This window comes from Saccopteryx leptura, chromosome 3, assembly GCF_036850995.1.
Source record: "Saccopteryx leptura isolate mSacLep1 chromosome 3, mSacLep1_pri_phased_curated, whole genome shotgun sequence".
Classification (NCBI taxonomy): Eukaryota; Metazoa; Chordata; class Mammalia; order Chiroptera; family Emballonuridae; genus Saccopteryx; species Saccopteryx leptura.
This window is the reverse complement of record NC_089505.1, coordinates 182,969,493-182,995,057: the sequence shown is the minus strand read 5'-3', so window position 1 is coordinate 182,995,057 and position 25,565 is coordinate 182,969,493. Positions and strand designations below refer to the sequence as shown.

Here is a 25,565-nt window from a genome sequence, read left to right as displayed (position 1 = left end):
TGTTGAATCACTATGCCGTACATCTGAAACTCATATAATATTGTATGTCAAGTATCCCTCAACTGAAAAAAAATTAAAAGGAAATCTGAAAACATACAAATAGGTTTATATTTAGGTATCTGGGATCAATAACTTCCTTTACCTTACCTTCTGTAAGATGTATAGTCCTTCTAATAGGTGGGAGAAAAAGTTAACTGAATGAATGAATAGTCCCATAAGCCCGCATCACTTAGAAATGTACACATATAAAAATGTTTAAGTTGTCAAGAAATTTTAGAACCACTGCTAAATTGGCCCAAGAACAAGAAATAAAACCAATATTACTTACAACCACAACCCCTAGTGCATAACCCCACCACTTGTCATCCTGACGTATCCACCTTCTCAAGAGAAGGATGGTTCATTAGTGTCAGGTTTTCATTATTAAATTCCCAACTACATGATTATGGCATATTTCTACCACCACCTGTTCATTATAGCACATAATTACTACATAAAACAATAAAACAGTAATTAACATAGAAAAATATTTTGTAGGAACTCCAGTTCTAGGGAAAGGCTCAGCACATATTTCGGTTGCCATTACTTAACTCCACTCCTACTCCAGTGACATAATGATTGCACAAGAGCTGACATTTCAAAAATACAAGGTAAGCAACCAATGAGCCCAAACCAGAATAGCCAGTTTTAAGCACGTTTCCAGCTTCTGCAAATTTGTTAACGTTTTAAATGAACCTCCATAACATTCCTTTTTTTTAAGTCCCTATCAGTAACACAGATGAGATCAGTTACCACTCAAGTAGAACAGTAAAGTTCCTTAGCACATGAAGTCCCACAACACATTTTCCAGTTGTGCAGTCAGAGCTAGTCAAAATCTACCAATTATAATTTCCTTGCTAAATATTATTACCTGTGAGATAAAGTATGACTATAAAGCAATGAGGCCACGCAAGGGAGAAAAACACTGACATTCATTTCAAAATAGAAGCCTACTTTCAAACTGTGTATGAGGAAAATGCCAAAAAGAGCAAGTTGTTGCTGCCAGCTGAGGTCCAGAACACTCTCTGTGGCCTAACCGCTGGGGCTACCCTGCCAGGTTCCAGACCCTGCGCCTACACAGATTTGAAACATCTGAGAACCAGCCCCCGTCCTTCCAGAAGCTGCTTACTTACCCTCTGCTGCCGCATCCACCCCAGACATTCACTGGTGATGCGCTTGGTGAATTCATCCCACCCGGAGCTACTCTGACAGGTGTACCCTCCACCGCCCTTGGAGCTGGCCCTTCGGACTCGAGGAACACTGATTGCTTTATACAGGGCTCGCATTTGCTCCTGGAGTTGAAGCAGTCTGAAAGGGAAAAGAAAATAAAACAAACAATGATACCAGCACAGGAAACTAGCCCATGAAAATACGTGCTGGCACACTTCCCCTTTCCTGAGTCTCCTTTGTGTCAGCAGAGGTCTGAAGTGTTTTATTTGAAGAATACTCTCCTTTAGCATATGATGTGAATATTGATCCCATATAGAAACTTGATATTATGATGCTTAAAGCCTGACACATCATAGAACATGCCTAACCTGGCCACCATACCTTTCGCTTTCTCATGAGTTTCACCCTGGGAATTTTGACAGCAAAATTCCAGGTACCATGAGAGCAAAATCAGACTGCATTGTCTCTCTGCTTTAAACTGCATTTCCAACTCTAAGACTTTCAATTTTGTTTTCATTAAACCGAGCTTGACTTGATATTAGACTCCTAAAAAGACAAATGCTATGCCAAAGGCCTTTGTTGTCCCCTCAAGGGAAGTACAGTTAACATCTCATAACAAACTCAACTCTTTAAAATAAGCACACTCTTTTGTGGGAAGGTTGGTTCAATTCTTATGGCAGCTTTGTGATTCCATGAAAGATGAAGATACTAGTTTTAGTCCATCTGTATTAGAGAGACATAAAGCTGCACCAAGCCGGCAAGTCTATCCTTATGAGTATCTGTGCTGTGGGACTGGGTTTAACTGGGTGCATGCCATGCTCCTGTATCCGTGCTCTCTGGGGAATACCTTTTCTGGTAAGCGTCACAAGGCTGGCCCATCTGCCGCATCTCCCTGATCAAGCCATCAGTGATTTCCATCTGATCATTGGCCTGAGCAAAACATTCATCCAGCTCTCTGCTCCGAGCCAGCTGTATTCCATCCCCATATTTCAGTTCCTAAAAGAAAGAATATGGGAGGTTCGTTAGCCAAAATTTATAGACTGTATTTTAAATTTTCACTATGTTTTTAAAAGTATATTTACAGCCTGACCAGGTGGTGGTGCATCAGTCTGGGATGCTGAGTTCGCCGGCTTGAGTGTGGACTCATCTGGCTTGAGCATGAACTCACCCGGCTTAAGCACAGGGTCGCTGGCTTAAGCATGGATCATAGACAAGGCCCATGGTTGCTGGCTTGAGCACAAAGGTCACTGGCTTGAAGCCCAAGGTCGCTGGCTTGAGCAAGGGGTCATTGGCTCAGCTGGAGCCTTCCAGTCAAGGCACAAATGAGAAAGCAATCAATGAACAGCTAAAGTGCTGCAACTATAAGATGATGCTTCTCTCTTCCTTCCTGTCTCACCCTCTCTTGTCCTCCTCCCTCTCCCTCTCCCTCTCTCCCTCTTCTTCTTCCTTTTCTTCTCCCTTTCCCTTCCCCTCTCCTTCCCCCTCTCTCTTTCTCTCTCTCTTTCACTTTAAAAAAAAGTATATTCACAGAATGCTGATCTTTCCCTTTCTCCTTCATCTCAAATGCCTATCTTGGCATTTGAGAACTCTCCTCTAATGGGAATATTACTTTGGTAAGAACACTGTATCATTATACTAGCTAAGGTCTTTCACACACAAGCTGAACTTTTCCTGGATCATATGAGAAAATAATTTTTCAGTTCTTAAAAAGAAAGCTGTCTAATTCACTATATTGGGACAACTGATTTTCTGAGATTGATGATGCCTCCATTATGTGAGACAGCACCTTAGGAGGAAGCTTGGTGAGCTATATGACTGCTCTGTAATATTTTAACAACTTCTTGTGAATCTATAATTATTTCAATATAATTTTTTTTTTTTTCATTTTTCTGAAGCTGGAAATAGGGAGAGACAGTCAGACAGACTCCCGCATGCGCCCGACCGGGATCCACCCGGCACGCCCACCAGGGGCAACGCTCTGCCCACCAGGGGGCGATGCTCTGCCTATCCTGGGCATCGCCATGTTGCGACCAGAGCCACTCTAGCGCCTGAGGCAGAGGCCACAGAGCCATGCCCAGCGCCGGGGCCATCTTTGCTCCAATGGAGCCTTGGCTGCGGGAGGGGAAGAGAGAGACAGAGAGGAAAGCGCGGCAGAGGGGTGGAGAAACAAATGGGCGCTTCTCCTGTGTGCCCTGGCCGGGAATCGAACCCGGGTCCTCCGCACGCTAGGCCGACGCTCTACCGCTGAGCCAACCAGCCAGGGCTAAAATTTTTTTTTTAAGAAAAGAAAGCTTCCTCTGTTTGCATGAAAAGGCTGAAGCTTCAGTGCCGTATATGAGCTTTCTCCAGAATTTTAGAATTGCTGCTTTTATTTATCTTCAGCCAAAGGAACCTTATTTCTCCAAAGAAAAATGTCAGTAAACAGGGTATATTTCCCTGACATCTTTGCACCTCAGTGCATCTAAGTAAAAATAAACTGAGAACACGGTGCCATGTAAATTTTGGAACTACATGTAAAGTATATCCACGGCCACTGCAAATGTCCAAGACTGAGTATGGATGTGTTCAATGAGAAGTCATGATGCCTCTCCTGTTTAGCTTTACAGAAAGAAATCACGTGAACACTCACAGTAGTGTGTTTCAGATCCAAGACTTAAAATAATCAGAACTAGAATAAAGTTGGTTTTGCTGAGCCCCAAATATCTTTGCACATGGATGAAAGTGATGTGTTTTTTTTTAAACTGGACAAAATAAGCCAGAACAAGAACCTACACAATACTTAAAATTAAGAAATCAGAACATTTAGATAGTCTCCAGACAGAACACATAAATTCATTTGATTAAAATCCCTCTTTTTATTGAAAAAAAGTACTCTGCGATGAGCCCAATTCCGGATTTAACCTGTACATTAACATCAGCATCAAGGAAACTGAAGAGCTACAATACATCACAGGAGGAACAGAAAACGTGGCTATGGTCCCACCAATTTTCAGTCTGTAGCAAAATCAAAGCAAATGTGAATGCTACAGTCTTTTAAAATAAAAACCTTAAACAGAGAAAGAAATATCACAGAACCTGTCATTTCTAAGCCTGTGTCAATAAGATCCTAAGCACTCTCAGTAATATCAAGAAATATCATGAGTCTAAAGAAGATGTGGTACATATACACTATGGAATACTATTCAGCCATAAGAAATGATGACATCGGAACATTTACAGCCAAATGGTGGGATCTTGATAACATGATACGAAGCGAAATAAGTAAATCAGAAAAAAACAGGAACTGTATTATTCCATACGTAGGTGGGACATAATAGTGAAACTAAGAGACATTGATAAGAGTGTGGTGGTTACGGGGGGGAGGGGGGAATGGGAGAGGGATAGGGGGTGGGGAGGGGCACAAAGAAAACAAGATAGAAGGTGACAGAGGACAATCTGACTTTGGGTGGTGGGTATGCAACATAATTGAACGACAAGATAACCTGGACTTGTTATCTTTGAATATATGTATCCTGATTTATTGATGTCACCCCATTAAAAAAATAAAATTATAAAAAAAAAAAAAAAAAAAAGAAATATCATGAGTCTTTCATCAATGTTACCAATTTCTCTCAATTTTTAATTGCTTATTTTTCTGTGGTTTTTTTGTTGTTGTTGTTTCTCAAGTAGAATTGTTCTTACAACATGGTGATTTTTTTCCTGAAAAAGAACTTATTAAATTGATGGTGTACATCACAATCCAGTGACATAAAGCATTTCTAGGAAAAGAAAGTAACGACAAAATAGGTTGCAAAGGGTTGTTGTTGCAGTTTCAACAGGCTATTGCAATCTGCAGTGTAAACATTTGTTGGGAAAGAAAAAAACGCTATGTGAAAACTGGTTCCTACGGTTAAACCAACATAAGTAGGTTAAGAAGATACATTCCTGTGTAGTCTGTTTTGAAATGATCATCTCCAAACACTGAGTGAAGAAGGGCAGTAAATCAGGACACACAGGTGAGGGCCATGGGAGTCTAAGGGACCCTGGAACAAAACTGGGCATGTGCAGTCCCTGGGAACACAACCGGAAAGCTCACCGGCTGCACAATCAGCTCGGCCCGCATCAAGCAATCCGCGCAGTTCTGCAGAAGTTCCTGGATGGTGTTCTGGTTCTGGTGCCTGGACATCGTTCCAGTTTGACTGGTGAGACAAACACAAAGAAGCAGGCATGAATTTTTTTTTCCAATTCTGAAACAATTTTACACTTTCAGAAAAGTTGCAAAAACGAGACAAAACACTCCTGTAGTGCCTTAGCCCAAATTCCCCAATTATTAACATTTGCCAAGGTGCCTTTACCCCCTCTCTGTGTGTAAACACGTTTAAACATTTTCCTGAACCATTTGAGAATAAACATGTCCCTCTAACCCCCAAAATTTCACCATGTATCTAAGAATAAAAAACAATTATAAAACCACAGTACAATTCTCAAGACAGAACATTTAAAATGGACTGAATACTAGTTTCTACTCTACAGAACTTTTTCAAATTTTACTACTTAGCCCAAAATGACCTTCAGAACAAGTTTTGCTTTCCAAGTCCAAGATTCAATCTGGAAATACTCCTCTGAGTTGTAAAAACACATTTCTAGCCGGTTAGCTCTCCCACCTCCTCCTTCACTCTGCATCAGTCCTCAATGTCAAGTCTCTGGCGGAAGTAAAGGTGTTACTAGCAAGTCTAGCTAAGGAAAACAGTAGGACACAAGAGAAAGGCTTATTTGACAGAAATACTGTCTGAAATCAGAGTTAAGGAAAACAACTGTAAAGAAAAGTGATGGGAATTTAGACATCTTTACTGCAAATAAATAAACAGGCCACTTTTCCTTTCTAGATGATCCTAGATTATTTACATTTCAAATGAAGCACTTTTCTGGAAGATGCCTGACAACAGTGGTTAAGAAGAATGTCGTGGATGTTCCATAGTTCAAAGAACGAAATTACAAGAATTTAACTTGCTGTAGATGTAAGTAAAAAGTACAAGGTATAATAGTACAGCCTTACTTTTTACTTTTCCAGGATACATTATGGCACAGCACAGCCTACTATAGTTTAGTTTAAGAGAGATTTAAAGCATATTAAATTATTGTTTAATGATCGGGAAAGGTCCTCATGAGTGGGACAAGAAGCCTGAGTCCTTTTAGGGACTTTACAGCCCGGGCCACCTGCAGATAAAACTGACTGATTCCTCTTTAATGTACTGGACTTTCTCTTATGTGCGATGCCTCTGCGTCTGGGGTGGGGGGTGGGTGGGTGTGTCTGTAAATGTTTTAGTGAAAGAATTTCAATGTTTAAAAAAAATTGTTTTGAGAAAGACAGCTGTACTATGTATAGACAGGATAAAAATCACAAGAACGTGGGGAACTTTTCCCGCCAGGCCTGATTCTGTGTCATTTCACATTGGGGAGCGCTCCCTGACTTTCTCTCTCTGCCACCTATTTGCGTTCCCTCCCTGCAAGCAAGGCTCCCCAACAAGCCAGCACTAGCTGTCTCTGTGTGGGTGAAGAACCAAGCTTTCCCTGGGAACCACTCCCAGGTGAGGCATGGCTCCCACAGGCAAGTCCAGGCGAGGTGCCGCCTGCACTGCCCACCTGTCAAAACCAGGTCACCACACCCCCCTCGAACACAGCCTGTCTTTCTTTCGTTCAGAATCACACAGGAAATCTGGCACACTTATTTCCTGCTGAGCTATAAACAGGTCTACACCAGTTGTCTAAACTTGCACAAAATTCCAACTGAATGGAACACTTCCCAAAATGTACTTATTATAAAATGGAGCAAAGAAATTCAAGAGACAAGAGAAAAAAATCCAGAAATACAGAGACCTCATTTAGAATCCTGAGATGGAGAAGTAATTATATTTGTTTTCTTTTATTGCAGGGAGATGAGAGCACCATTCTTCTGATACATTTAGTGACTCTCTTCAGCTATTTGGTTCAGAGAGTAATTCCCACAAAGAATGTTAGTCCCTAGGACATAAATGAGAGGTCTATCTCTTAGCACGATGGAAAGTCAAGAGTTTCTTAAATGATTTAATAATATGTGCTACTGTAAAAACTACCAGAAACTGAGCTATTAGGCAGAGGTAGATTGGGGGAAACGGTGAGGATTATATGAGAACTCTCCAGTATCTTCACAGCTTTTCTATAAACCTAAAATAATTCCAAAATAAAAATGTATTTTAAAACAAAATAGGAGACGAAACTCAGCTGTGAATGAATTATACAAAAGTGTACATATAAGTCTTTTTAAAGTCAGTTTATGACTAAATTAACTTGACAACATAATATGAAGCTTCTTTTTACTCAGCTTCTAGAGCAGTTAGTTACAGGACACTTAGAAATGAACTGTATCCAGGAAAAAGAAATGTGAGGCAATTAAATGTTGACTTAAAATAATGGACTTTTCACAGTTTTCTTTTGTTGTTGTTGTTCCCTCTTACTTTTTGGGAAGGTATTCCTACTTTTAGAGGGAGGAGTTGACATCTCTATATTAAGATAAATCATCTTATCTGCTTCCCTTCACCTTCATACATCTAACTTTAAATAAAAGGGAACTTCATATGCTGTTAATAATACCAAAAAGAAATCTTCATGCTTTCCTAAAGGACTTGCCTATGTTTATCACACATGCCCTTGATATCCACTAAAGCCCTGTGGGTTTGCTTGACATTTTAGTTAATAGATTAACAACTTTGTAGGAAAGAGGAAGGCACAAAAATCGAATCCCTTTAAGGGTCAACAAACAAAAGCTCAAGTGCTAGAACAATGTAATGAAGAATCTTTGGAATTGCTATTTGTGTGTAGGAAAGTATGATCTGATTAATCGAATGTCATCTTGTACATTACTTTTTAAGACTTCTTCTAGTCCTTAAAGCAAGCTATACCTCCCCTGTCTTTCATTTGTAGAAATCTCACTTCAGTCTGAGTGTGGTTAAGGACAGCCCTAGGAAGCAGACATAGGTGAGACAGGGAATCTTTTGAAGAGCTCAGTCCACCAAAAATGAGAGGAGGAAGAGAGACTTAGGCCCCTGAGGTTTTATGACTTGGAGAAAGAGAATTCCCTCTCAAATTTCAGTCTGCTGTCTTAGCCCAGTGAAGAATCCACACAGAACTGGCTGCCCTCAAATCAAGGCAGACATGCAGGCAGAAAGGATTTTGACCCATCAAGTCCATCGAATGTCAAGACAATTCAACAGGGCAGTGCTAGGTCCTTCAGCATGACAGCCAGAGGAGCTGGCATCAGGAACACGTGCAATTTTTAAAACTTGTGTATCAGGCCTGACCTGTGGTGGCGCAGTGGATAAAACGTCAACCTGGAAATGCTGAAGTCGCCGGTTCGAAACCCTGGGCTTGCCTGGTCAAGGCACATATGGGAGTTGATGCTTCCTGCTCCTCCCCCCCCCCTTCTTTCTCTCTGTCTCTCTCTCCTCTCTCTCTCTCTCCTTTCTAAAAAATGAATAAAAATAAAATTAAATTAAAAAAATAAAATAAAATAAATAAAACTTGTGTATCATTCAAAAGTGTTTAAAGTCAAATCCTATTTTTTTTACAGACCACATAACAATTTTAGATTATCTTTTTAATCTCAGAAATTTTCTAGACCTCAGTTTCCCATTTGTTAGGCTAAATGGTAACTAACATTTTTCTAGCTCATGCTTCCTGTAACTCTATTTTATAAAAACCACCAAACTCATTCCTCCTCTGAAAGTGATACAAAAGTCTATGTTCTGTCTAATGGTAATAAGTTTCCATTTCAATTCACATAATGAGTGCACTTTGGAAAAATGCAAAAATCTATCATGTATGAAAAAATAACTTTTAAATAAATTTATTTATTTAACACATATATAAAGATTTTTTTAAATCCCTAGCCTCAAAGAAATTTTTGATACTGCTACATACAGGTGTTAGGAGTGCAGAGATTTTAAACCATGTTAGAACTGAATTAATAAGCTCAAAGTTCAATTTTTAAATCCCATTTCAGTTGTATGAAAGATGTCATGTGAAAAATAAAAAAAGGAAGAAAAACTTATTTGAGCCAAAGCAATAAAAAAATATTTACTTCTAAACTAAAATTAATAGATGTCCTTTAAAAATATAACATTTATTCTTAAAAGGGTTTAACTTTTCTGAAATTGTTTTATCTTCAAGCTCACGAAGACAAATGATTCATACTACAAAGAACCAATCTGCACAAACTTTTTTTAAGTTCCTTGTAAAACTTGTTTCAACAAGTAATGGTTCCAACAGTTTGCCTAAAGATCCCTTCATCAGTGGCTAAAAGGAAAACACGTTCTGGATTTTCATCCAAGGATGGAGCCCATGGATATGTGTGAACATTAGAGAGCTCTGGATGTTTTATTTTACCACCTCTAAGTAACACTCTTTTCTTAAAGAATGACTACAAAATTAGCTCTCTTCAGGCATTAGTTGAACCCTTGTTACCAAGGATATTATAAAGAAAAAAAGACAATTATTTTGAAGAGAAGTATGCAACATTATAAGGTAAAAATATTTTTGAGTAAGTTACTCTCCTTGTTTTATAAAAGTAATTTTATTTAACCTATTGTGTTAATTAGACCTTCGGCCCATACAACCTAAGTCTGTACTTTATACTCTCTCTCCCATCAGATTCCTTCTTTCCTTCCTTCCTTCCATTCCTCCATATCTCTGTCTGTCCCCCTCTCTCTCCCTCTATCTCTATCTCTAGTCTTCCTTTTGTTCATTCATCAACATGGGTCCTGTACGTGTGCCAGAAACTCTGTCTTATGTCTTTTTGTATTCAGGTTCATGAAATAATGGCCTTGGAAAAACTCAATACATATTTGTTGGAAATATTTATGTAATGTATTAATATTGATCTTAAAGCCAATTTGCTTTGCTCTTTATAATTTTCAAAGCATTTTCACATACAGAACTGAGTTTCTTTAAAGAATCTGAAATATAATAAAAAATATGTTTGTAAAAACATGTTTTCACTTCTTCATTTAAGGACAATTCCCTAGTTCCAAGACTCACTAAACACTACCATCCTCAAGAAGTCACAGAGCAAATGCTGCCTCCTCTGTTGAGTTTTCACACGCACACCTCTGCCCTCATTCTGCTGGTTATTTACACACCTGTCTTCCCTACTCCTTTAGTCCCACACCTTCGACTCCTGAATGCACCTAACAACACAGAGTCAGCACACAGAAGGTGCTTAACGCATGTTTGTTTAGTTTAGTAAAGTAGAAGAAAAACAAAGTCAAATAAAAGACCGATATGAGGATGTTATCACCCATCTCATTACCCCAACTCCCAAAGCTCAATCTAGTAGCACATGTTCCCACCCATTTCCATGCTAACAGTGAACAAAAAAAAAGGGGGTGTTACTTTCCTTATAAATTTTTAAAAGAGAGCCTCTTCTGATCTTCATTTTGTCTTGACCCAGGAGCTTTGGAATCAGTACTCTAATAAAAGCTCTATTTCTTTTCCATGTTTATTATTTTCACACCATTTTTGGTGGATTGGGGGGAGGGGGCGTGAAGAGACTGATCACATATCATTAACTTCAAAAAGACTTTGAAGTTGGTTAAACTAGGAATCCACTCCCTGTTCAGCCACTTCGGTTGTACGGTCTGTGACACTGAGCAAGTCAGACTCACTGTGCCTGGAGTTTCTGCATCTGCAACATGGAGGCACACCCACCTCCTGTGGTTGCCATGATGCTTGAGCCACAAATGTCTGCAAAGTTCAAGCAAAAACTGAATCCTCACTGCAAGCTAGCTCTTGGTGGTGGCGGATGCTGCTTTTAGGGCATGGTTCTCAGATTACATTTTGATTTTTCACTTTGTAATTTTTGCTCCAGTTCATAATTATAAGGGTGTACTGCAGCAAATTGGGGGTAGGATGAGAAGGAAAAAAAAAAAAAGAGAGGAGAAAAAAAGAAATGGATTAAATATTAAGCATGAGGCATTGCATATGTTCCTAAAATTACCTACAAGACCTGAAAATAATAAAGACAATTCAGAGCATGACAGAAACTTATTGAAGGGATAAAGAAATTCAGAAAAAGATGTGTACCTTTATTAAGCAGGGATGATATATGATTATTTGGTACTTACAAAGTCAATGTCAAAATAGGGATTTCTATTTTGAAATACTTCTCTATGTGAAAACATTCATTCTAAAGCCTAAATAAATCATACACAAGTTATCTGATTATCCATCAAGAAGTCCACTTCTTTTTTTAATTTTTGCAGGTTCCAGATGAAGCAAGGGGCATTATGTTTGTGCATCAAAATGTTTAATTCCAGGCAAAATCTTAGACCTCTCACTAACCTGTTGCCATTTTCATGAAATGTAGATTTCACATTCATGAGGTCTTTGAAGGTCCTGGACCCTTCCAACCCAAGGTGTAAATTACTGGGCTGCACTAGCATTTTACAGGATATTGCTTCCAATGAGTGGCTCACTGAGTCTTGGGGACTGTGGGCCAGTGGCTTCAACATCAGAACCACACTTGACTATTTTCCCATGCGTGTAAAAGGGAGGAAGAGAAAGACAAAGGGTGTGGCAGTGCTCCAAGCACTGATGCCTCCAGACTGAAGAAACCCTCTTCTAGAACCTCCTCTTCTGGAAAGACTGGTTAGCAGAGAACTGAGTCAGACTCTCCAAGTCACACCCAAACCCTCCTTTGCTCCACCCTGAGAAGTCAGCATTGAGGCATCAGGGGCATCAGCAGTTTTTCTTCTTTCTCAAGACATTTCAGTCACCTGAACAACAATGAATTATGCCCATATTCAGAGAAGAAAATTAACTGCTGTTGAAAGCTGTTTTGTAGATCTGACCAACAATTAGTTGGCTTAGTGCAGCATCATAATGTGTTTTTCTAAGGAGACTGGAACTCCACAGGAGTATTAGTGAAAGAAGAGACTGGTTATGAAATAAATATTTCACAGGAATGCTACAAATGAAAGAGAATTAAAAACTCATCATAGATAGAAGAGTTTACAAGTAGAAAAGATAAATTCTAATCACTACGGCTTGATAATTTGATATTTTTTTTCTTAAGTCATTATGGTATACTGGATTCAAGTGTAGCTCAATCACTGTATGACCAAGGTCAAGTCATTTAATGACTTTAGCCTCAGTTTTCTACCTGTAAAATGGGAATATTGTTGTTAGGCTTGAGATAATGACAATATACCTGGCACATCATAGAAGTGTTTGCCAAGAGATGGTAACTATTACTAACCACTGATCTGATATTTTTAAAATATATATAACTAACTCAAACTTAATAACCACATAAATGTTATCTGCTACATATGAAGCTAAAATGAATCTTAATTTGCAATAGTTTCCCAGAAAAAATATTTAGAAGATCCATTCAATGTGTCACCCACCTCTCAGCCAGACTCTCAGATGTTCCTTTGCCTCTCACATCCAATTCTTAGCTGAAGCTGCCACTTGATTGGGCAATATCTGCTTTCCTGACCCTATAACGCCAACTCAACAGACTTTTATCACCTCCCTTCTTCACTTACATATAGTAATTGCTTCCTTTAGCTAACTCCCACTTCATACCACCCTGCACACTACAACCACAGAAATAGTCCAAAAGCTTACTTATAACCATCTTATTTCTCCCAATGCAGGAGACCTTTCCTGACTTCGATAAAAATCGTCAGTGGCTCCTCTCTGCCTAGTCAAATTCCTCACCATGAAGTCAAGGTCTCTCAGGCTCTGGCCCCAACCAATCCTTCCTCCTTAGGTCTTACTGTTTCCCCACATACAATGAGTTCTCAGGGAAAAAAAAATCACTTTGTAGGCCTTTAATCTGCTCCTGGTGTTCCACCTTCCACCTCTTCAACTGTTCCCATGCTCTTCTCTCCCCTGGAATGCTTTCTGCCCACCCACCTTCACCAGCTGAAATAAATAAGCCAAAATCTAATCCAACACCTCCTCCTTTACAGTTTTACCAGTCCAAGTCCTGCCACAAATGTTATCTTGTCTCCTTAGGAAGTCTCTGCGACATCTCTACCCTTCTTGTCCATTATCCTTTTTTATTATAGCACTGTGTACTTCTTTTCCTTTAAAGAGCATGTGCTCCTTTTAAGAAGCCATTTGTATTTTCACCTTTAAACTCCCTGACACCTAAGACACAGCAAATGTTCAGCAAATATTTGTTGAAGGAATGAAGAAATAGAATTGATACTTTCATCATCTAAGTACATGACTGTCCAGTATAATATACTCGTAACCCTATAAAGATACAGGATGACAGTGGGGCAGGGTTGGGAGGTTGGGTTCTCGTGTCAGCTCTGTCATGAGTGGACTGGGATTTGGGACAAGTCTTAACCTCCTTGTCTCTAAAGTGGAAAAGTGAGCATTCCCTTTGACTCTAACTCAGTACAAATGGACCTGTCTATTTCATGCAAAGATACAGGCTTCTTTTAAAAGGTAGTTTAATGTAAACTTAAAATTATACATCAAATAGTGATCACATGCATTTTGGCTTTGAAATCAGGAGTTCTGGAGAAAATAGCATTACAACCACATATTTCTGAAGCTTATTACTAGATTCAGCTTTTAATGCTATAAAAAAAAAACACTCTTTGATCAGTGAAAGATTTAACTGTGGGACTCTGTCACCTGGCCACCAGATTTCACTACAGATTTGTAAATATTTTTGAACCATAGGAATAAAACTAAAGTAACTCTGCCTTAATTAAAAATATCCTATACACCCTGGCCAGTTGGCTCAGTGGTAGAGCGTCGGCCTGGCGTGCAGAAGTCCCGGGTTCGATTCCCGGCCAGGGCATACAGGAGAAGCGCCCATCTGCTTCTCCACCCCTCCCCCTCTCCTTCCTCTCTGTCTCTCTCTTCCCCTCCCGCAGCCAAGGCTCCATTGGAGCAAAGATGGCCCGGGCGCTGGGGATGGCTTCTTGGCCTCTGCCCCAGGCGCTAGAGTGGCTCTGGTCGCGGCAGAGCGATGCCCCGGAGGGGCAGAGCGTCGCCCCCTGGTGGGCGAGTCGGGTGGATCCGGGTCGGGTGCATGAGGAAGTCTGTCTGACTGTCTCTCCCCGTTTCCAGCTTCAGAAAAATACAAAAAATAATAATATATATATATATATCCCATATATATATATATATATATATATATATCCTATACAAGAAAAATCCCTAGCCCATATTTTTGAAAATATACCTATTTTGTTATCAAGCATATAATATTTACCAAACTTTAAAATACTAAGTAGAGCAGAGAAAATTAAATAAAGTAGATGCAAATTCCATCCAACCTAAGATAAAGAAGAGCAAAAGACAGATTAGGGAAGAACAGAGAATTATAAGTAAGATATCATACTGTCTTAAAAATTGCAAAGTGCTATAAATGTAAAGATGTTTTAAGGACATTTTAAAAGACAAAACAAAACAAGAACTGAGCTCTCTACACCTTCAAATTTATTTATTAGGGAAGGGCTAAATACAAACACTGAATATTTCAAAAATCACCAATTTAATTCAGCCATTAGAGTAGCAATTTCTTCTTTTAAATAAATTAGTTAAATCAACCGGTAGTTTTTCGTGATCATTTTGTGCTTTAAAAACAAAAAAAAAATATTTAGAAGATCAACAATTAGTTGGCTTAGTGCAGCATCATAATCATCACTGATTTGGCAAGAGGGCAGTCTCGTCACAGCTGGCATGCCACTTCCACAACTGCAGGCATGCACAAATCCCTCGGCTCAAAGCCATAAAGCCTACAGGAAAACCCGTGCAGAATGCATTCGTTGTCTCTCTTCAGTCAGTCGTTATGTTTCAACGCAGAAATCAATATTTGCGGGCAATTCTGTATTTTGTTAATTCCTCAGTCCAACAAGGGTCGGCTGCAGCGGGGCAGGCCCTCAAGCTGGGGAAACTCCATGACCTGATCCGGGAAGAATAACCGCATGCTGACTCCAGGCCCTCAGCCCGACTCTGCCTGGCTCTGGCCCATCAAGATCAACACGCAGAAAAATACCCTTCTCAAAGTGAGGCTCATTTTTTCAATGGAGCCTGTTTGCCCTGCTCAGAGATGTAAAACCTGACAGGTTTATAAACAACCTTTAGGTTGGAAAAACCAAACACAAGAAATGATGCTATACCACGAGGACTAGAGACCCCCCCAAAAATTTAATGTTTCAGCAAAAAATTCTTATAAAACACATGTCTTCAGGCAGTCCATTAACTAACATACTAATTACAAATTTCTTCAACAAAAAGCTAAGAGAGTTTAATTTCAATTAAGTAATGTTTATTGCCAATTTTTAAAACAGGGACTCTAGGATAAGAGAAACATAATGAAAAAAAAAAACTTGGTTCCTAAAATGCCACACACATACAAAACAGAGCTACTCCAGAATCTATGCAAATTATGACTTGGACTTAAATCTGTGAGTATTAAAAAATGTGTTTTCCAAATACCGGAAGACTACGAGGAAAAAAATAGTTTCAGATTTCAACGGTGACCGAATTTTAAAACAAACATAAAAACCAAAGTAAAAACTGAAAGAAAGTTTCTCCCATTCTTCCTATCGCTTGGCACTTTTTTTCCTAGAAATCCCAGGTGCATTCTCTTCAGAAAAAAAAGAGCCCAAGACTGAAATAATTCTTTGATAACTCACAGTCAGCAAAATAAATTCCCAAGATGCTCTGGGAAAATAAATATATATTTATAAAATAAATATTAATATGTAAATACACACGCGCGCACAAGCATATAAATCTAAGCGGGAAACAAGCTGCAACTGGAAGAGTCCGGCTTTCGAGACTGCTGGCCAAACAAAAACCCCCTGAAGAGTATTCAGGTTGCTCCTCCCCAGCCTGGGGCCATAAAGCAGGGTAAAATTTGTTCTGGACAGCAGGCGTCTTTCCCAAAAGCCTTCTATGGGAAGGGCTTCAGGCCAAGAATTTGCAGGGTCAGCTGTAGAAGGTGCTGAATGCAAATTCTAACAGCTCACGCGGGTATCCGGACCCCAGCACCCGGGTCTCGGTAAATGCTGGTTTATTATCTTCCTACACCCATTTAAATGACTCTCTCAGTCTGTTTCCTCGATGATCCTTAGAAATAGACTCTGTCTTCCCAATGGGCTTCTCTGGGTTAGGCCAGCCTCCAACATCACCGCGGGGCACGGGAGGGACACTGCGACCTCCCCTCCATAACCCCTTGCCCACATTCGGCTGCTTAAGGTGCAAGACCCTGCGCCGCGCTCCTCCACAAAAACAATGAGATTGTTTCTCGGGTGCTTTATAAAAAGACAAATAAAGGACGCGAGCGCGGGGCCAAAGGTGCGCTCGCCGGCAGGGGCTACTGCGCGGCAGACCGAGGGAGACAGGCATCTCTCCCCGGAGCTGCGACCTAGGGCCAAATGGCCGCCTCTGCCGGGAAGCTTCGTTTGAGTAGCAGAAGAGGCCGAGGCGGTAACTTCTAGAAACCGGACTCCACGTCTCTCAGAAGCGCAACTTCTACACAAAAGCCCTTAGGCTACCGATGTGGTCTCGTAGTGACCAGGAATTTGGAGTGACTTTAGACACCGCGGGGCGCCGAGTCCGACCCTGGCCCCGCTCCTTTGTTGTTTTACTTTTGGTTAGTTAGAAAGGTTGAGTTTTGTTGTCGCAGCCTGACCTGCCTGACCTCTCCACCTGCCGGCAGGGACAAAGGGAATGCCAACCCGCGCTGGCCGTGCAAGGTACAGTCCTGGAAGCAGCCGAGATCCCCATGGCCCGGCCTGCCCACCCGCCACACCTTGCCCAGACCCCTCGCTGTTTGGCCTCTCGCCCTCGCTCGCGGTAAGAGACAAAGGCGAAACGGAGTCCTGTTCGCACACACCGACACCGGACTGCAGAGCGCAACCGGCGTCAGGCCACCTGGGTCCTGCCCCAGCGCCAACAGGAAATGCTTTCATGACCTCGGGCAAACAGACTTGCCTCTTTCTTGACCTGCGTGCCTTGTGCATCAGGGGCTAGCTGTCCCTCTCTTTCCCAACGAGCTGGGACCGATTCTGGTAGGAGAGTGTGGAAACCACGCAGCCCGACCCCGGAACCCCAAGCACAGCGTGCGCTCCGGTACCGGCGCGGTACCCACCAGTAGCCGTCAGAGTTCTGGTCGTTGACCGTGTAGCGCCGGCAATAATACATCCTGCCGCCGCCGCCGCCGTTAGCCTCGTAGCGCAGGTCGGGGCCGGACTCTGCGCGGGTCATGCGGCCCAGCGTGTTGATCCGCGGGTGGGACCCTCCGTTGCAGCTCATGTTGGCGCGCGCTCAGAGAGCTACTCGACGCCAAGTCATAAGCAAGGACTGCGGGTTCAGAGAGGGCGGAGGGCTTCAAAGGAAACTCCAAAAACCGGAGACTGGAGTAGCGAGGCAGAAATGTCGCGAGGACGCCTCTCTTACCCTGGGCCGTCCCGGCCTCTGCGGGCGCGGCGGGGTGGTCGGAGGTTGGGCTGGCGACGGCGACAAGCGGGGAGCTGGAGCAGGAGGAAGAGCTGTGGCTCGGTGGGCGGCAAGGGCGCACAGGAGCTGGCCCGCAGCTGGGTGTCGGTGTTGGTCGTGGGGCGCGAGTCTCCTCCCCGCTGGCGCCCGGCGCTGAGCCACACCTGGGCCGTTTCTTTCCCGGACGGGTGCGGCTGCCGCTCCTCCCCCGCCCCCCATGGGTGTCACCGCCGCGCTCGGGCCGCCCCTCCCCACCTGCCCGCCCGAGGCTCCGCCCAGCTCCAGCGAGGCCTGAGTAATACTAGAGGGGCGGGGTCCCCGAGACCCGGACACCCCCTGCGCGGCCACCCAAGTAAGGCCGTGCGATTACCGGGTCTGCTGTACTCAGTGCTCCGCTTTGGTCGATTCTACAGTCCCCAAGGCAGAAATGAGCTGAAAAGTAAGGACCATTCAATTGGACACGTACCTATTAAACATTGACTTTTTGCTCATCGCTGGAAACAGTGCCAACCAAGCTTTGACTAGAAACTTAATTGAGGAGAGAATGCTTAGATGCTGAGGCTTTGTTTGGGGGCTTTTAGAATTTTATTTCAGTAATGCAGAAAACTACTTTCCGGAGAAGTATGCACCATAAATGAATAATTTGTTTGGCATGAAGATAAAAATTTTACACCCTATTTTTATGGGGTAACATGAAAATATAAATTGCAATTCTTTTGCCTGTTCGTGATCATTTATTTTTTAATTGAATTTATTAGGGTGACATTGGTCAATAAAACTACACAGGTTTCTGGTGAACATCTACCTCTACAACGTCACACTTTGCGTTCACCACCCCAAGTCGAGCCTCCTTTCATCACCATTTATCCTCCCTTTACCTTCTATTGATACTTTCCCACACCTCTTACCCTCCCGTGATCACCTTACTGTTGTCTGTGTCTGGGAGTTGTTTCGTCTGTTTGTTTGTTTTTTCTTTGCTTAATCCCTTCACCATTTTCACCCAGCCCTGACCCCCTTTCCTCTGACAGCTGTCACTCTGGTATCTGTATCTATGATTCTGTTTCTATTTCGTTTCTTAGTTTATTTTGTTCATTAGATTCCACATTTAAGTGAAATCATAGGGCACTTGTCTGTTCGTGGTCATTTAAAACTAGAAATTGCAAAGACGTCCACTCTCAGACCCAGTTTTCATATTTTGTAAAAGAACCTTGAGAAAGCTTGTCTCTCATGTCCCTGAGCACCTTCCCCAGACCTAGCCCTTGAGAAACTCAGCCTTCCTGGGACTTCAGTCTCAGAGAAAAGCAAAGAACCCTGGACAGAGATCATCCACTTAGTACTGATGACTAATTCTGAGCCAGAACATTCCAGTGACTTGCTCCAAGGCCCTCTCAGTTAGTGTCTGAGTGTGAATGACACCACAGGGTCTATGACCTGGCTACAGACCTAGTCACAGCATCCATAAAAAGTTGTTTTTATATATAATTTGGAAAACTGAAATTATTCTTTAAATAAACATTTAAAGAACTTTATAATGAATATTTGTCATCTTCCCTAATAATGCCACGTTAACCTTTTTTATTTTTAATTTATTGTGTTGACATGTCTTCAAGTGTCCCACTCAATATAACACTTTCTATACACTGCATAGTGCCCCCATGCCCCATGCAAAGTCTCTTTACACCCCCATTTCCCCCCTTTGCCCCCCCTCCATAACTTTTTTTTAATGAGAGAGAGAAGAAAGGAAAAAGGGAGAGAAATAAGAAGTATCAACTCATAGTTGCATTATTTCAGTTGTTCATTGATTGCTTCTCATATGTGCTTTGACCAGTGGGCTCAAGACAAGCCAGTGACCCCTTGCTAAATCTGGCGATCTTGGGCTCAAGGCAGAAACCATGGGATCATGCTGATAGTCCCATGCTCAAACTGGTTACCCCACCCCTAAGCTGGTGAGCCTGTGCTCAAGCGGGATGAGCCCACTCTAAAGCCAACAATCTCAGGATTTTGAACCTGGGACCTCAGCATCCCAGGTCAACACTCTATCCACTGCGCCACCACTGGTCAGGCTTACCTTCTTAAACAGTATATTTCTGAAGTGTTTATGAACTAAAAAAACAAAACAAAAATGGAACTACATTTACAAGTTATAAAGGATGTAGGGCGCCCTGGCCGGTTGGCTCAGTGGTAGAGCGTCGGCCTAGCGTGCGGAGGGCCCGGGTTCGATTCCTGGCCAGGGCACACAGGAGAAGTGCCCATTTGCTTCTCCACCCCTCCGCCGCGCTTTCCTCTCTGTCTCTCTCTTCCCCTCCTGCAGCCAAGGCTCCATTGGAGCAAAGATGGCCCGGGCGCTGGGCATGGCTCTGTGGCCTCTGCCTCAGGCGCTAGAGTGGCTCTGGTCGCAACATGGCGACGCCCAGGATGGGCAGAGCATCGCCCCCTGGTGGGCAGAGCGTCGCCCCTGGTGGGCGTGCCGGGTGGATCCCGGTCGGGCACATGCGGGAGTCTGTCTGACTGTCTCTCCCTGTTTCCAGCTTCAGAAAAGTGAAAAAAAAAAAAAAAAAAAAAAAAGGATGTAGGGCGAGTTTCCTAAACATTCCCATATTATAGTACCACTAATTACACTGCTTTTTAGGCAAAAATCTTAGGCAAAGCGTCCTATTCTCTTTCTTTACAATTGACCACAGAGTTGACAGTTTAAAACCAAGAAGTCAAATATACAATAAAAGTTGACCACTGTTAGCACACCCAGTAATTCCCATCGTCTCAATTTTCTGTCATTTATAATAAAGTTAAATGTAATAAATGAAGTGTTCAAATCATGACACAAACAGTGGTTCTTCTGAAATTGAATCAATGGTTCTAAATCAACCCAGAACAAATGGCCCAGGATACTCATTGGTTGAAAGAGAGAAAAACCAATTGGAGGTGTCATACATGATATGCAAAATTTGATTTAGGATGTTTACCCTCTATGCACCTCTTTTGTTGAGCAAATAATTAGAACTTACTATATGGAACAGCCAGTATTAAAATTTGGAAAATAGGACAATGAGTAAGGCACAGACACTGTCTTAAAAATGTTATACTAAAACTTAAATTTTAAAAATTCAGGGATTCTTTTATTCTAGTAATATATAACAAGAAGATCATGCAATTGCACAATAGAATTTTCCTTTAAAACAACACACATCTATGAGTCTCCCAGGAATGAGGAAAGTTCCACTCAACACAGGGGTCCCCTTGAGAGCTCACCTTGGGTAGCCACAGACACAAATACCACCCAGACTAAGAGCTATTTAATCTGTTTACAGAAACAGGAAGAGATGAAAAGCACAGCCTACCAATGACACAACTATGCTGCCATTGCTTCCTAGCCTACCTCACCACTCCTTCAGGTATTTCCAGCTACCCAAACAGTCCAGGTCTGGGGAGAAAATGACTTTCATTAACTATCTCTGTGTAAGGATAATAAAGGAAGATGAGAGGATGAAATAAATAAATTGACATGACAGATGGAATCCAGACACACACACATTCTTCTAAGCAGGCTCCTCTCATGAAAGGGCACACAGTGAAGGCTGGGAATCAAAAAAGCCAGAGTTCTGATCTGAGTGCTACCATTTGCTTGGGCAAGATGTCCTCATGTACAAAGTGGAAATAATAATACTTACACTGCTCAATTTTCCAGATCTACAATGAGGATCAATGCGATAAAATATGGCAACAGTCTTGAAAACTGTAAAACATTATATATAGCCAAGGTACCACCCATTAAACAAAAAGCTCTTTTCTAGATGTGAAATTTTAACCTTTAGTGTTTCCAGCTTATCGTACATGTGAATCAGTAAGACTCCCCCTTATAGATGTTTAACATTTATTCATTTCAAAAGCAGTTATCAAACATCTACGATGTGCCATACATTAGGCTCAATGCTGGTCACACAGATAGAATAAGGCATGACTCCTGATCCATGGGATATCTGGTCTACAACAGGAATACAAATCATGACAATATAATGGTAGGTATGCCATCAGAAAGGCATAGTTATAGAATTGCAGGAACACAGTAGAAAGGTTTAAAAGTAGCCATTTCTTAAACTAGACTTTAAAAGTTCATAATCTATAAAGTCTGGCACAGCCGTCACTAGCTGGCCTGACGAAGGTCAGCTATTTTTTCCCTGCCACTTATAGATACCTCCCCTTGTACTGTCAGAGACACATTACTGACATGTAACTTTCTTTCCGTCTGACCTTAGAAATGACCTTGCAGTTGGGAAAGAGGCATCAATGATATCCTGGGTATGTCTTTTTTTAAAACTAAATAGAGCACCTTTACTTCAGTGAACTGAAGAGGAATCATTTACTTGCTCAAAATCCCATGAGAATGCTCTCCTATCTTTGTTGGTAAATGCTATCCTTTTGCAGCAAGAAAGCATCACAGCCTGTCAGTTAAAAGAGCTGTTTTGCCTGCCCAGGGGAGTAGAATTTTCACAGATCAAAACTACAGATGCTAGGATTAGAACCATAATGTCAGATAAAGAAAATGCCTAATGGTTGACATGGTTAACACTTAAAATAGCAAACAGTTTAATTTTTAATAATTATGTATTTTTACTCTTTTTTACTCTATCTTTTGTATGAATAAACTAGAATGCTCCAGAACCAATAATACCTGAGTTCTCACCATCATAAAAATCAAGTTGATCTCTCTTCTGGTTAAGGGTGAAATTAGTCAAAGTTTTCATTGAAGGGAGCAGCTTGATAAACCGCATAAATTCCATTTCAGAAAAAGAAACTATCTTCATTTTCCTTTGTTCAGGTGTCCTCCAGGAACAGGATAAGTTTTCTGTTTGTAGTTGTTTTTCATGTTTACCAGGGAAAGATGGTTCACTTTTAAGAAATAAAATAGCACAGAGAAGCATTTAAAATATATTTCCTGTCACTACAGTGATGAGATTTTTATGTTGTTGCCTCTTGTTTTAGTTCCTGCACAGGTAATAGCTAACAGAATGGTCTAATTTTTGTGGTTTAAGAGTTTGTTCTTGGCCCCAAATGGGCAGAGCATTAAACTTAGACAGGGATTGCTGGGTGGATCCTCTTCAGGGCTCATGAAGGATTCTGTCTCTCTGTCTCCACTCCTCTCACTTAAAAAAAGTGGGAGGGGGGGTTGTTCTTTGGCTGCCTTTAATTGGATAGCATGGATATGGTGGATTTATCAATACATTTCTTCCTAATCCTCTTTTTCATTAAGAGCCCAGGTTTACAAGATGGGAGAGGTTGGAGCTTAAGGTTATAGATGATGGTGAGTGCAACTATGGACCACACAGGGGCCACACAAGGTCAAGGACCTTCCCTTAACACCAAGGTAAACAATACACATTAATTTTGGTGGGCAAGCCACATGGTCAATAAATATAATACAGAAGCCACATAAGTTAGCATTTTTATGTAGTCTCCAAGTAGTTTTTTAAGCTTATCGTGATTGTGACAGACTGTTATACTGGCACTGGGAATCTCAAACTTCTATAAATTTGAAGTCAAGATGTAAATTATTTCTGGTAAACCCAGTTATGAACAAACACTGCATGGATATATAATGTATTAATCTATGTGAAGAAAATTATGAATAGCTACTCAGCCTTTATTGAAGGACTTCAAAATCTATATTTCAAAGAGAATTTCAGAACTGCAAACTGGTTTGAAGAACTTTTATACCAGGCCCTGGCTGGGTGGCTTAGTGGATAAAGCATCAACCCGGCACACTTGAGGTTGTGGGGTGGTCAAGACACTATAAGAAGCAATCAATAAGTACACAACTAAATAAGTGAAACAATAATTTGATACTTCTCTCTCTTTAAAAGAAAACTTTTATACCAGCTGTTTTCAAAATTCTTATAACCTCAGAACTATCTACAAATGCAACCTGGTGAGGACAGCCAGTGGCTGAAACAGATAATGGTGTCAAACTGATTGTAACCAAGCTAATTTGATTTGATTTGTGCATTTTATACTGATTTGCAGAATTTTAACTTGAAACATTTAAACCATACTGAACATCAGACAAAAACATTTCAGATTTAGGGAAAAGTGATAGCACAGTTCCACAGCAGTTTCAACAAACCCTTGAAGAAGTTCTGCCTTGCACAGGGGGGTGTGGAGAGCTACATTCATTTTCGTTAAACCTGTCTGACTGCTCCCTGATCACTTTAGTTTTAACTACTTAGTAGTCTGGTTTAGTGTGGAATCAAGCAAAGCATTCGGAGTTGTTTCCCATCAAGGTACTCAGAAGAAATGCTATCTATCATCATCTCTGAACAAGCTTTTATTTTGCTTTACTGAATAAAGAAAAAAATAATCTTATGGTTCAAAACTGGAATTACTATACTCTTAAAGCCAAAATTAATGTTCCTATTTAGTGTATCCATGAGAAAAAATGTAATATACAAAAGGAAGGTTTTTAAACCTCATTTGTAACTACAGAGGGAATTGTCATTGTAAGAGAGCTATATGAACATGAAATTCATCTTGATCCCAGAGTTATTAAAAATAAATATTAAGAAAATGGCTGTGTTTATATACACAGGTGGAGAAAGAAGGCAAAATGTATTGTAAAGTTATTTTTTAAAGCAATTATTAAGCCATATATGTAATGTGGTCAGATTTTTTACATTAAAAACTTTGTGTTGAAAAAGATACTTTCATGTGTTTTAAAAGTGATCTTAAGGCACAGGGGCCATTGCTGGAAGATGGGTGTATCAAATATTTATTTGTTACAGCATACATTTTTAATAATATGTCTTTCAGGTAAAAGAATGCAATTTTTCAACAAAAAGGTGACTTTTTTTTTTTTTTCCTGAAGCTGGAAACGGGGAGAGACAGTCAGACAGACTCCCGCATGCGCCCCGACCGGGATCCACCCGGCACGCCCACCAGGGGCGATGCTCTGCCCACCAGGGGCGATGCTCTGCCCCTCCGGGGGGTCGCTCTGCCGCAACCAGAGCCACTCTAGCGCCTGGGGCAGAGGCCAAGGAGCCATCCCCAGCGCCCGGGCCATCTTTGCTCCAATGGAGCCTCGGCTGCGGGAGGGGAAGAGAGAGACAGAGAGGAAGGAGGGGGAGGGGGTGGAGAAGCAAATGGGCGCTTCTCCTATGTGCCCTGGCCGGGAATCGAACCCTGGTCCCCCGCACGCCAGGCCGACGCTCTACCGCTGAGCCAACAGGCCAGGGCCTAAAAAGGTGACTTTCATACCTGACTTTGAAAATGAAAGGGATATATATTCATAGCACTTGAGTCTTAAAAATCTGATATTTATCAATATGAGAATAAGAGTCATTATTCTATTCATTTGTACAGCACATTACAGGGTTCTTCTCCACACCCATTGATTTGAGAAAGAAAGAGAGAAGAAAGGAGAGAGAGAGAGAAAGAGAGAGAGATAAAGGGAGGGAGGGAGAGAGAGGAAGCCTTCCTGTAATATTCTAACTTGCTCTAATCTGAGGTCATTGCTCTCCATACCTGCTTCTCCTTTGTTTACCTGTGAGCTCCCTTCACCCTGCTAAACAAAAACCTGCAAGGTCAAAAGTTATCCTGAAAGAAAGGGTTTATTGAGCCTTATGCTAGCCAGAAAAAGGACTGAGTCCTGAGGCTTACAGTAAACTACCAGTAGCAGGGGTAGCTGGAAAAGACATCATCTCTGGTGTTTAAGGGATTCTTTTATACAATGAGTTTGGAGAAGATGTAAATTGTTTTAAAAGAATTTACATTGTCTATAGATGAGGGGGCCAGGAAATGGTGAAGCAGGGAAAGTTCTGGATAGACGAATAGTCTGTCAGGAAGGAATCCTTGATGCATCTGGATTGGTTGTGGGC

At 41.4% G+C, this 25,565-nt stretch overlaps 1 protein-coding gene across 3 annotated transcripts in view; it reads right to left on the bottom strand.

Moving 5' to 3' along the window:
* Nucleotides 1-17,898, bottom strand: part of DSP (desmoplakin) — a 45,445-nt gene extending 27,547 nt beyond the window's left edge. The window contains exons 1-4 of one of the 3 annotated variants that reach the window (XM_066376994.1): nucleotides 17,354-17,898; nucleotides 5,285-5,387; nucleotides 2,057-2,205; nucleotides 1,173-1,347 (exon numbers count right to left, since the gene is read on the bottom strand). In XM_066376994.1, the coding sequence (XP_066233091.1) occupies nucleotides 1,173-1,347; nucleotides 2,057-2,205; nucleotides 5,285-5,387; nucleotides 17,354-17,517 (591 nt within the window). In that variant the 5' untranslated portion in view covers nucleotides 17,518-17,898. The remainder of the gene's footprint in view (nucleotides 1-1,172; nucleotides 1,348-2,056; nucleotides 2,206-5,284; nucleotides 5,388-17,353) is intronic. The other 2 variants (XM_066376995.1, XM_066376996.1) reach the window with 2 other exon arrangements.
* Nucleotides 17,899-25,565: the final 7,667 nt, after the last annotated feature.